Here is a 12951-nt window from a genome sequence, read left to right as displayed (position 1 = left end):
AGTCTAGTCACTTTTCTGTAAATAAAAGCACTGGAAACCATCCGTGGTGACTGTTAGACTATCACAGTTAAAACTGGTGTGTATGTGTGAAATATGTTGACACATAAATTTAAAACCATGAGACATTCTTGTCAAATGTCTTTTTTTTTTTTCTTTTTTTTTTTTTTTAAATCTCTTTTTTTCTGGAGGGAAGGGGGGGGGGGGGTGTCAATGCATTGTGGTACCTACTGAACGATCACAGCATCAGCGCTGGAGTAAAGTCTCGAGTTAGCCTCTTTCTAAACTGTTTTACATCGTATTCATTTAAATTAAATCATCTCCTGCCCAAATACATTAATCTTGTAACTGCTATTGTGTTGTTTTTGAAATTCCCTCATTCCTCTTTATCCATATGTCACATTTCTAATCCGTGTGCTGCTGCAGAAGTAGAAATGTTTCCTGAATTGGATTTTCCTTCTCGCTGTCCATGCACCGACACAGTGGGGGGCTGGGCGAGTAGCAGAAAGGCCACACTGCAGAATGGGTTACATTTCTAAGGACTGAATGTCCCTGCTGTGCTGGGGTCATTGCACTTCAGTCCCGTAACCTTTGACCTCTGACCCCTGTCCAGTTTGTATTTATTAGGGCGTAGATCCTCTGTGTTATATCTGATTCCCAACAAGAAACTTTGAATAAAGAAAACTTCTTTAAAGACACAAAAACAAAAACCACCATATATAAATATATATATATATATATATATATATATATATATATATATATATATATATATATATATATATATATCATCGATTTAATCAGCTGACCTGAGTGTCAATATCAATATCCGCTGGAAATTTCAGACTGAGATCTGCGATCCTATCAGCTGTGAGAAATGTGCTGCCACAGGAGGTTTCATCTTTGATATCACCAAAGCACCACTTACACAGTTATTATAGCAACCACATCCCGTTTTGTTTGAAATACATGAAAATTAGTTCCTTGCATAAACCACATTAGACTTCTTATGCAGTCCAACAGTTTGTGTGAAACTCAATTGGGAATACTGTATTATAATTAGAAAAAAACAGCTAATGAGGAGAGAAAACATTGAGTCTATGGAGCCGATGCTGGAGACAAGGCATACTTTAAACTGAGGTGCACAGTCTCAAAGCAACACAGACTACACATAATAATAATGAAATATAATTTTAAAAAGTGAAACAAACACAGTTGCCAGGCACTTTACTGAGTACGCCTGTTCAACTGCTTGTTAAATGCCTGGTTGTTGGTGCCAGAAAGCGCTGGTAAGAGTATTTCAGAAACAGATTATCTGCTGGGAAAACCACACAACCATCTCTTATAGGTGTGGAGAAAATGGTCCAAAAGTTTGAAAATAACGATCAGCAGTTCTCTGAGTGAAAATGTTTTGATTGCATCAGAGGTCAGACTGCTTCAAGTTACATGAAAGCAACAGTAACTCAAATAAACACTCTTTTAAATCAAGGTATGCAGAAAAGCATCTTCTGCATACGAGGGGCGACATCAGCAGAAGACCACTGATGCCACTCCTGTAAGCTACAAACAGGAAACTGAGACTACAGATGACATGGGCTCACAAAATTTGGATGATAGAGGACTGAAAAAAAATGTTGGCTCATCTGATGAGTCTTGATTTCTGCAGCAAAATATGGATGGTAGCATCAGACTTTGGTGTATTCAACATGAAAGCATGGATCTATCCTGCCTTGGATCAGTGTTTCGGGTATCTGGCGATGTAATGGTGTAAGGCACACTTTAGACCCTTTAGTGCCAGCTATCATATGTGGGTATTGTCACTTATCCGTTATGACCACAGTCTATCTATTGATGTTACAGTTAGACCTAAAATTAAAATAAAATAACTGAGATGACTTTGTGAACTGAAAAAATATTTTAAAAATTAATTGATTGCAACCCTGATGAGGTACTGATGAACATGTTTCACTGATGAGCAGTAAAACCAATAAAATTAATCTAAAACAAGAAAAACTACTTTGGAAACTAAAATTAAATAAAATTAATAATATCAAAACCCGAAAATGACCAAAATGAGAACGAATTTTTCCTCGTTATTATTTCGATGGGAGAAAACATGACTTGAAAATAAAATGTCAGAGACAGAGTCCGGTTTTATGGGGGTTTATTGGTCAGTAAACTGATATTTTTCCAGATCCGACACACTTTGATTGATCAAAATTTGTTTTCACAAATTCCAAATGAATTTAAGAATTTCACGGGGTTTTTTTTAGGTTTTTTTTTTTTTTAGTTTTTCCAGTTTTCTAAATGTTTATTAAAGTTACTTGGATTCATTCATTCTACACGTCTTTGTTTATACGCAAAATACACGTCATGTATCCTGCCAGATAAACTGCGGCTCTCCCTATGACACATTTTGCCATCATCGGACTGTTTACTGGAATATGTGAATAGATAAAGTGGGAGCAGGTCTCTGCTGCAGCTGATGGAGGCAGTCAGGGGAGTTTCCCTGTTGACAGTAGCAGCCCTGAAACAAGTTAGCCTGTCATCCAGCTAGCTGTGGCTGCACATCACTCACCGGTAACTCTCCGAGCTTTTCAGGTAGCCCCCATGGATCTGAATAATATTTTATCTCAGCTTGAAACTGCCAGCGAAGAGGACATCGAGAAGCTCTTGCAGCAGTATAATGTAGAGGTGAGTCGCGCGTTTGCTCGTTTTTCTTCAACCAAAACAAACGCCCGTGCTAACGTTAGCTAGCCACCTAGCCAGACAGCTAGCTCTGGGTGACATGAACATCTTTCTGGGCTGCTGAGCCGAAATGTTTGGCTCCGTCAAATGAAACTTGGTTTCGCATTAGCAGAGAAAAAAGAACACACACATTGAGCGAAGCAAAAGTATGCAATATGGCCTTATTTACAGCGTAAAGAGTAGAGCTAAAAATGCTAATCATGCATCATCCGTGAAAACTTTGCATGTTTCTCTGAGGTTTCCAACTTTAAATCCGTTTCATAGCTTCTAATATGTGATAGTGCACGCTTGACACGAGTCGATCTTGTTTGCTGTCGACACTGAGCATCCTTTCTGTTGCAGAACACCCAAACCTTCACTTTTGACCCAAAGGAGGAAACCCTGCGGAGTGTGAGTACCATCTAGCCCAGCAGCTTCTTATTACATGAAATGTGTGATAGTGACGGTGTGTGTGTGTCTCTGTGCGTCCTTGCAGAAGCTGTGCCACGGTGTGCTCACAGTCCTCGGGAGACAGGTGCAGCCCAGCTGTCAGAAGACATGCTTGGAGACCCTCCGCATCATGTCCAGAGATAAGCGTGTCCTGGCTCCTGTAGCCACCAAGGAAGGCATGTTGACCCTGGCAGGGATGGCGAGGCTGCGGGCTGGAGAGGAACAGGATGCTGACAAGAAAAGCTCTCAGGAACAGACACTGTCAGAGGAGAACAAGAGGGTGGTGGTGGAGGCCCTAAAGTGCCTTTGCAACGTTGTATATAACAGCCCTGCGGCTCAGCAGGTCTGCGTGGATGTGCAGCTGGTTCGTGGTCTGTGTGCCAGCCTGGCCACGGCCCGTACGTGGTCCCATGAGGTGGGCCTGTTCACACTGCGCCTTCTCTTCCTGCTGTCTGCCCTCCAACCTGCCGTGAGGGGGCTTTTGAGGAGAGAGTGGCATGCTGTTAGACTGCTGACAGAGGTGTTGGAGCACACGCTGGATGTGCGCTGGGTTGGTCCGTATGAAGCTGCCCGTCCAGATCCGCAAGCTGTGTCCATGCCTGCAGAGAATAATGAGCGAGCGATGGAAGCACTCAAAGCCATGTTCAACCTCACACTGTCTGAAACTGGTGGTGAGGTGAGTATGCGGTGGTTATACAAAACAATGTTACAGTAAAGGCTCACTCGGTGCTAATCGTTTGTGACTAATTGCACTACAGTCTTAATCTGAACTACAAAGATCATATATGCTGTTCCCAAGAGCAGCCAAATTGCATCTGTCATGAACTGCTGGTTCTCAGGAAGTCGCTCTTCCTCTCAGTGATTTTATGTGAGTGTGTAACCACATTAACTCAGCCTGAGTAAAAAAAAAAAAAAAAAAAAAAATCAGTAAGAATGGCTTTTATGCAAAGCTCCTCTGGTAGCTTTGCATGATTCTCAGTCAGAATAATCCTTATTTATCTCAGGTGCAGCACTACAACAGAGAATGTGTTCATTCACTGTGTGAAACAAGCTGCCCATCCGTTATGCCTGATTTAGACCTTTGCAGGAAATCTATACCATAACTTAAGAAGTAACTGGAAACCCCTTTTAACCCAGTGCTATTGGCCAGTTAAGCCCCGTCGAATCCTCCTGTGCATTCCCAGCTTATTTTTGCCACAGTTTTTGACATTATCAATGAGAGAATAACGGTCATCAACTCGGTATAAGCAATAATAATCATAGCATAAATATAATTACTCACAAAGTTTAGCAGATTCCTGTAAGGAGACTACGAAACTATAAAAATGGATGTGAGGGAATATGCGAAGAAGTGGAAAAACCTGAAGGATAAATATGTTTGCCTCTGTAAAAAAATCTCCCCAAAAACTGATCACAGCTATGAAACATTGTTACATGATCACAGTCTAAAACGGCCCTTAAAGACCATAGTTCTAAAATTGCACAGCAATGTTAAGTCAATATGTTTTCTGATGATTTTGCCCTGACCTTCAAATAAATTTGAGCTGGAATAATATTATATATTAAAGATGTTAACGCCTGATAAAAATCTTATTGGCTTTAAAAGTGAAGCCTATCAGAAAAAGTTTGAGGCTGCCACTTTGACCATCATTAAGGAAAATTTGTCCTGCTGTGTTTAGACCAGTCTGAAGTTAGGCTCATTGCTCCTTTATTACAAAATCAGTAAGTCCTTCCACCCACACACACACAGGCCACTCAGTATGAACATGACTTGAAAAAAGGATGATACTTGGTACACATGCTTTTCATTCATGATGTACTTATTGTATGATAATTTTTGCATCTGATTCACTGTCAAACTTGATCGTCTTGTCTGAGGAGGCATTTCAAAGGAGAAACGCGACTGCAAAGGCAGCACCTGAGGCAGTGTAAGTCCTGCTGACGCTACGTTTAGTTTTAAGATTCCCATTTGGCCCTGCTCTCCTCTTAGAAATCCAAACTTCCTCTTCCTCAGTCTCACCACAGCCTCTCTGCTCCTGTCACTATTAGACCAGTAACTCCTCCTCGCGTACTCCTGAGTTCTCAGGTTACTTTTTGTTGTTAAACTAGTTTTTTACTTTCAGCCTAGATACTTGCAGCTCTGCGCTGAGCTGAGAATCACCCCATTCTCATATTCAAAATATCATCAGCAAAAGTACCAACACAGCAATTTCTTACTTATTTTCTTGATGTATTGGTGTCAATCTTGATATTTATATTTAGGCACTTTTAACTGCCCTCCCTAATTTGTCACTTAGTGACGTGAATAAAAGTTAATTAAGGAAATAAAGAAGAAACTTGCGGGAGCTAAATGGTAGATGGTGCTGATAGGAGGGAGAAACAAATGAAAATGACACACATAGTGACCCCTTCATGCCTTTTTATTTTATTCCTACTCAGTTACACAATGGCAGCATATCCCGGTAGTTATAGCAGTAGCTACTTTAATATTAGAATAAAAATAGCCACTTTATTCCGTACCACTGATGCGTACTTGCACGGATGATTGATTAACTGAAGGTTTTAGCCTTTGCTTCCAGCCTCATGCCCTTGTAGCGTAGGTATTTTTACCGTACTGCTTTGCTGTGCATAAACAAAACCCCTGGTTGGACTCGGTGTTTTTGTGTGCTCGGCTCGACAGGAAGACGATCACCAGCTCCGGCTCATTGCTGCCATCCTGCGTCATCTCCTGATGCTGAAGACCGAGACCGAGGAGAAAACGGAGGAAGCACACAGGTGGGAATCTGTTCCTCGCTGATCTTCATATGTTAATAATTTATTGTAGCGGACTGCACCTTCGTATTTGATTTAAACCAATATACTTGTTTGGACCTCTTAAACACAAAGAGGCTCAGTCCCTTTGTGTATCCGTGTCCTGTAGCTTTCATGTGTGAATGAGTTATAGCCTCAGACATGACTTGAAAGTGATTTACATAGAAAAGCAGACTGCATCGCCGTGTCTGTGTAGGAAAATCACCTTGTGAGATTTGCGTGTGTCGATAGCAAAGTGCTGTGTAGTTGTATTTTATATTATCTTTGAGCTTTTTTCTGTCATTGTGCGACAGCAGTGTTTCTCATGGTAATTTCACACAAGAATGCCAAGAATGTGTGGTCTTAGCCTGAAATTTAAACAGTGTCATGTAAAAGTGAGTGATGATCCTCTTGACCTGTCAGATTGGTGGCTGAATCAGTCGTGGGAGGTTGACCCATTGACCGACCCAGCTGTAATTTGAATGCAGTGTAACACAGAGCTAATTTGAATAGAAAAGGGTAGCACGAAGGAGAGAGTTAGTTTTAAGCCAAGCTGGCAGGCGTTTTAAAGTTTGTTAGTCGGATGATCGTCAGACTAACACATAAATATTTTCAAATGTAGAGTGTTTTGGTGCTACGCGTTTATGACTGACGGACTTCTGGTATCAGACTCAGTAATTCCTACATCTGTGCTCCCTGGTTACGCCATAAAACTGTTGTCTTTTTAAACTAACCGGCTCAAGGATCACCTCATTTCCAGAACTACTCTTACTATTTTTTTTTTCTTTTATTCCTACTTTTATCTCTTTGGGTACCAGTAATTGTAAGTATTGCTAACTTGAGAAAAATAAAGTATTTTAGATGATCTCTGGTGAATCTCTAGTTTAGGAGGTATAGATGTTAAAATGCAAACTTGCCACATGACAGAGACACGATTTGTCATATTTTTATTCCATGTGCTCTTTTTGAGCTCCTAGTGATTTTTCTCTCCTTCTGGTCTCAAACTGGAAAGCATTAATAACAACAAATGCGAAGAAAGCAGAAACGTATCAGAAAACAAACAGGAAAAAACTCCTTTATCTGTCTATTGCTGTTCCTCCTGGGTATAGGTCAGATTTGAGTGAAACTTGATTACAAAGATCACTAAACGATGCTTCAACCAAATTATCATTTTTGCTGTTCCATTTTACCAGCATAACCTTTCTGGAGACGACTTACAATCTCGCCAATCGCTTGCTCCTGATACACTGAACAATATTCAGTTTCAACAAATTGGCAAAGACAGTTTACTCCAATTCAATTCAATTCAAATCAACTTTATTTATATCGTGCCAAATCACAACAGCTGCTCTATATTGTAAGGTAAAGACGCCACAATAGTAGAGAGAATACCCCAATCACTTGGCGACAGTGGGAAGAAAAAACTTCCTTTTAACAGGAAGAAACCGTTGGCAGAACCAGGCTCAGGGAGGTGCAGGCATCTGCTGTGACCGGTTGGGTGTGAAGGGACGAAGAGAGGACAAAAAACAGACTGTGGAAGAGAGCGAGATATAATAACTAACGATTAAATGCAGAGTGGTGTATAAACAGAGTGCAAAGAGGTGTGAGAAGATGAAATGCATCATGGGAAGCTTCCGGCTGCCTAGGTCTATTCCCATTTAACTAGCGGAGGGTTCATACTCATCTGGACCAGCCCTCACTAGAAGCTTTGTCAAAAAGGAAATGTTTAAGCCCAATCTGAAAGTCGTGACATAAGATTCACACGTTTAAGAAGAAAGAACTTTAGAAAGTACCAAATGATAGGAAAGGTTGAACTATTGCATTGCTATGCATTTCACTTATATATCATTAGACTGTGATGATTTCATTGGTGGGGATTAGGACGGAAGGGGTCCTGTGGGTTAACAGTGCCATGACATGCGGGTGCACTCACATATTTTCATGGTTTCTGCTGAGCATGTCGTCTTAATTCTCCCGAACTCTGACACATTCATTTGGTAGTGAACTACAGTGACCTGTCCCAGATGTTGTTATTTAATACAGCCAATGAGTGAGAAGAAAACATGTCACTTTCTTTGTGTGCTTTGCACCTGTGAATTGTGGTGAATCCTGAGCAAAACCTGGTATGTCTTTTCAAAAGTGTTTTAACCTTTTTGTATTTCGATTTTATTCTCCAAATACCCTAAAACCTCTGGATAATTAAAAAAATATAATGTTTTTAACTGTTTGCAGCCATGCCGTGAACCTGCTGAACAACCTGCCCGTGTCCTATCTGGATGTTTTAATTGACGTCCCCGTGCAGGGAGGGCAGGAGAAATATGCCGGAAAAAACATGGACGCGATCGAGGTGTTGCTGGACTTCATGGAGAAAAGAATCGACAAGGTAAAATTCAACTTCTGTCACGATGACGATGACGCGAGAATAACGGTTTAGCATCCATAAAGGTGTTCTAACTCCACTTGGATGTTTTTGTTTTTATTTATGATTAGAAGGAGAAGAAAGCCTGAATAAAGGTCATGTCCCTCAGGTTCTCCTCTGTTATTCAGTGTCTCCGTCATCTTATTTCTATTAGCTGCGTGCTTGTGTGTTAAGGATATCTATCCAGCCCCTGAGTTTGTGGAGACAGTGAAGTTTTTGTGGTCTGTCACTCCAAGCAGGGGTCCAATTACAAAGAGGGTTTGACTCCAGTACTCAGCCTTTTGACTGAAGGATCCAGACACCACAGGGAGATCCGCAGATATATCAAAGCTCAGGTAATCACGGTTTGTGGGGTCAGCTTTAGAGGCGTGTTAAAATAGAAATATTGATGCACTATTAAGCCTTATATCCTTTTTTTTTTTTGTTTGTTTTTTTTAAGGTACTTCCCCCACTGAAAGATGTGAAGAGCAGGCCAGAGATTGGCACCACCATCAGAAACAAGCTGGTTCGCCTCATGACACATGTGGACATGGGCGTGAAGCAGACAGCTGCAGAGTTCCTGTTCGTCCTCTGCAAAGAAAGCGGTGAGTGATTTAAAATGGAGAAGAATGGGACGAAAAATGTGGCCTTTTCGGTTGAGTGCAGTTTATGAGAATAATTACCTTAACACATCAGGATTTATGTGTAGCAATACCACCTTTTAGTAAATGTGTTGTCTTGCAGTGGACAACCTGTTGAAGTACACGGGGTACGGAAACGCAGCAGGACTTCTTGCGGCTCGAGGACTTCTTGGAGGAGGGAGAGGAGAGACTCAGTACTCTGATGATGAGGACTCAGACACAGAAGAATACAAATCTGCCAAACCTTTGTGAGTCCTCCACACTGGGATTACAATAAGGTGTCACATATTTAACTGTTGTGTGTACTACATTTGTGCTGCACCGATTCAAAAACTGCTGGTCTAGTAGCTGATGTTGATCCTCCCTCTCTCTTTTAAAAAAAAAAAATTATTTCCTTTTATTCTCGTAGAACAAACTCCAGTAATTTAATCCCAGATATAACAAATAGCTGCCATTAGTTGAATTCACTTTGCAGCTATACATTCAGCGTTCTCATCTATTTCTTTTTTTCAGCATCAACCCCATCACCGGTCACGTCGAGGAGCCGATGCCGAACCCCGTCGAAGAGATGACCGAGGAGCAGAAGGAGTACGAAGCCGAGAAGCTGGCCAACATGTTCGACAAGTTGTCAAGGTAATAAACTAGAGAGCTCGCTAACTAGTAGTGAGGCATGCTTCAAAATCTACAATGTGCTGTTTACAACACTTAGAAAAGTACCAGAGGATTTTCAGTTGCAAAGTTTTTGGACCGAAAACAGCTGTGTGTGTTCTGACTTCACCGCAGTTTCTGATGGACTGAAAAAGGTTTAGAGGTCATTTCATGCTCTGCCTCAAAGCGCAAATATATAAAGCAATCTGCTGTCTGGGAATTTGCTTTTTCATATTTTAGATTAGCTTTGGATGCATGAATGTGTTTAAAAAAAAGTCTGTGTAAAATGGAAAATTCAGTATGATAGATGCCTCAGAAGTCTTGTCGAAATATTTTTTTTCTTTTACCACGCCTGCTCAAAATATAAATACACAGTTTCCCGAGCAAAGGGTCGTGCTGTGTTTGTGTTGACCTTTCCTCAGCGAGCGCAGAGGCCAACGTTAGTTTGCACAGCGCCTGCACAAAAGTAACACTGAGCCCGCTCCCTGCCAACCGAGTCATCGTTGGAAGAATCTCTTGCCTTTTAAGTGTAGCTTCAATTAGGACTGGACTTTGTGCACGCCGCGTCATTCAGCCGGTGTAAATGGAGGAGCTGCTGCCACAACGCACCAGCGGCATCATTACCTCCGCTCCTTAATTATCACCTAATTGGCTCACACAGTCGACTTGTTGTTTCCCTGTTCCTTTATTCTGGTTTTTAATAACACACGTCCTGACTTTATTCTTCTTTTTATTTGACAAGCAAGGCGGTGGTCAGACAAGGAGTGGACTGAGACAGAGGCACAGCTAGACAAAGCTATTCGGGTGGAACGTGGATCAAGAGACGTAGGTGGATAAATGCGCAGGCATAAGAAAGCCGTCCTCGCCTTTGTTGAGCCAAAAGAGGGCGTTGAGCTGTAATGAGGCACGTGCACCCAGAAGAGGAAGATTCCTTTCCGAGGCCGCATCCCCTTTCTTCTCTTCCTCTGCAATGAAGGAGAGGTGGTCCCTTGATGCCGACTCTAAGGAGATCGGTCAGGTCCTTGCAAGAATGTGCCCCTCTAACTGTTTAACTGGTGCTCCAATTAGCACATACTCTGCACCCCCACCCCACCCCTTACACCTGCCAGACTCCCCCCGCCCAGCCCTCTGTCACTCCCGAGGAGGAAGGAAGACATTTTTCGCCCTCTCTAATTGGAAGAGATGATGCCACATGTTTTTGTTTGTTTTGTCACGCTGGTCTGTATTGTAAATGAGCCAGTGATACCGGGTCACGAGATTCTGGTTCTCTTTAAAGAACTTTAACCTTTAAGAATTAAATGATATTTAATTCTAGGAATCAGAAGGAATTACATGGCCATTTGTGTTTGAGTCTGTCAAATCTTTTGACCGATAATTCTCTGATAAATCATCTCGGAGGGAGTGGTGACACACGGTGCAGGTATAATTGGATTAGGGTGAAGGGGCAGCCGTGGCTTTGAGGAGATTAGGCTGAGTACTGATCCTGTAATTAAACTGCCACTGCAAAGGAGGGGAGGGAGGATGGCCAGACAGGGGCGAGTGTCCATGAAAGGAGGGGAGGGAGTTGTTGAGTGAGGGTCCTTGAGTTGTGTATGCAGAACGTGCAGACGCATGCAATTGAAAAGCCCTTTTTAAAAAGAAAAATGTTCTTCCAGCTTTCCTTTAGCATCCATCCAGCACGTCATATCTGATATCTACTTCTTTGTGTCCGCAGGCAGCACGTGATTCGACCGATGGGCGTCAAACCCGACGGGACGTTGGCACCTTTGGAAGAAACTCTCTGCAGTCCACCTGAGGAAAACTCGGACTCAGACTCGGACTAGTGCTGCTGAATATCTCAGCCACGTTTTCCAGACTAAGCCCGATGGGCCCCACCCCCAACAAATCTCGAGCTGTGATTATTGAAGGTGGGTTCTGTAGCTGGGCTTGAATTTGTGCCTCCATCCTGAATGAGCTGCTGCTGAGTGTAGAGCTGTGTCCAAAAACTTCAGGTGCTGGATGGGAAAGTCCCATTTATCACCTCAGGGGCTGTAACTGGGACAAGTGGTAGTGATTAACAGAAAGCTGAACAAATGGTGATGGTGAAAAATAAAATATTTATGTGTAAGTTTATATCAGGCTTTTATTGCGCTTTGCAGGGCAATCAGCTCCTCTTTGGTTTTTCTTAGTGATATTGACTGACGGCCACTTAAATGCAAATAAAGTGTTATTTTGCAATCATGGACTGGACTCTTAGCAAAATCTTAGCCTCTTTTTTTTTTTCAAATAGGACAGGCACTTGCTGTAATAAATGAAATCAAACCAGTCCTGAAGTAGAACGCAGCTAAACATTTCACAGCAGGCTCCAGAGGCTGTCTCGCGCTGAAGCGGAGTCGTGCGTGGCAGGAAGACTGCCGAGGAGGAGTTCACAGTTACTGCTGCATCTTTTGCTTTAGTGCTCCCTGTGGGGAAAGAATATACTTTCTGCTGAGTTTTGCTTCTTGCTGGAAACACTGTTTTGTTTAAAGTGTAGTTTTGGGTGTGAATAAACATTCCTTCACTTCTCTTTTTTAAAAATATATACATATAAAAAATATATGACTAGAAGGTGCACAATTTTAACACGAATCATAGTAAACACTGTTAGCGGTAAAGCTGCTGGTACTGCTGGAGCACAGGACTGATGTGTTTGTGGACGGTTTAAACCTGCAGCTCACTTTGTGTAATCAGTTTTTACCATGGACAAAAGACAAATGTTAGTGGTAGTTCACTTTTTTCTCTCTGGTACTCGATGACGTTATGGAGAAAAGAAAACAAGTTTCATTAAATTTAAGACTTGAGGCAATGCAGCATTCTCCACAGGTCGATGGTGGTTTTTGCCTGTTCGGGCTCTTGATAATGAAATGTGTGAACTACGATGATTGTTTTCTAATCTCTGTTCCTTTTGTCATCTGCATGATGTTGAATCAAAAAAAAGAAACCTATGAAAATGTTGTTTATTTGACACTAAATGTGTGACTTTATATAAACAAAGTAATATATTTTCTGTGTCTTGGTATAATTTAATTTTATGCAGATCTCACATGCTTGGCCGGTTATACACATAATTTAACTGCTTGTTACATCAGCGTTTCTCATTGTTAATCAAATTTGTGCAAGTTGACTTTACTCTTTTCGATTTGCCAAAGTTGGTTATCATTTGCTGGGTTTCTCATGTCTGTATTTTTCCCCGCATCGCTGTAGATTTGTTTTGTGCTCAGCTGTAAACAATTATTCCACCACATTCAAGTTTTCTGTTCGTGTTTTTCTAAGTGGAAAGCA

General features: G+C 41.6%; 1 protein-coding gene across 2 annotated transcripts; it reads left to right on the top strand.

Annotated features, from left to right (window-relative positions):
• The first annotated feature begins 2385 nt into the window (after positions 1-2385).
• Positions 2386-12913, top strand: ric8b (RIC8 guanine nucleotide exchange factor B). 2 transcript variants are annotated; one of them, XM_026176276.1, is made up of 10 exons: positions 2386-2691; positions 3088-3135; positions 3221-3850; positions 5855-5949; positions 8197-8347; positions 8620-8718; positions 8823-8967; positions 9107-9251; positions 9517-9636; positions 11366-12913. In XM_026176276.1, the coding sequence occupies exons 1-10, from the start codon at positions 2608-2610 to the stop codon at positions 11472-11474; spliced, it is 1626 nt and encodes a 541-aa protein (XP_026032061.1). In that variant the 5' UTR covers positions 2386-2607; the 3' UTR covers positions 11475-12913. The 2 variants fall into 2 exon arrangements, with proteins under 2 accessions (XP_026032061.1, XP_026032062.1); XM_026176277.1 differs by having other exon boundaries at positions 2388-2691; positions 8623-8718.
• Positions 12914-12951: the final 38 nt, after the last annotated feature.

Source organism: Astatotilapia calliptera, chromosome 7 (genome assembly GCF_900246225.1).
Source record: "Astatotilapia calliptera chromosome 7, fAstCal1.2, whole genome shotgun sequence".
NCBI lineage: Eukaryota > Metazoa > Chordata > Actinopteri > Cichliformes > Cichlidae > Astatotilapia > Astatotilapia calliptera.
This window is presented reverse-complemented; position numbering and strand designations above follow the sequence as displayed.

Coding starts and splice junctions, on each gene's coding strand:
- ric8b (XM_026176276.1), top strand. CDS start 2,608: ATGGATCTGAATAATATTTTATCTCAGCTTGAAACTGCCAGCGAAGAG. Junction 3,136..3,220: donor AGGAGGAAACCCTGCGGAGT/GTGAGTACCATC, acceptor GCGTCCTTGCAG/AAGCTGTGCCACGGTGTGCT. Junction 3,851..5,854: donor TGTCTGAAACTGGTGGTGAG/GTGAGTATGCGG, acceptor TCGGCTCGACAG/GAAGACGATCACCAGCTCCG.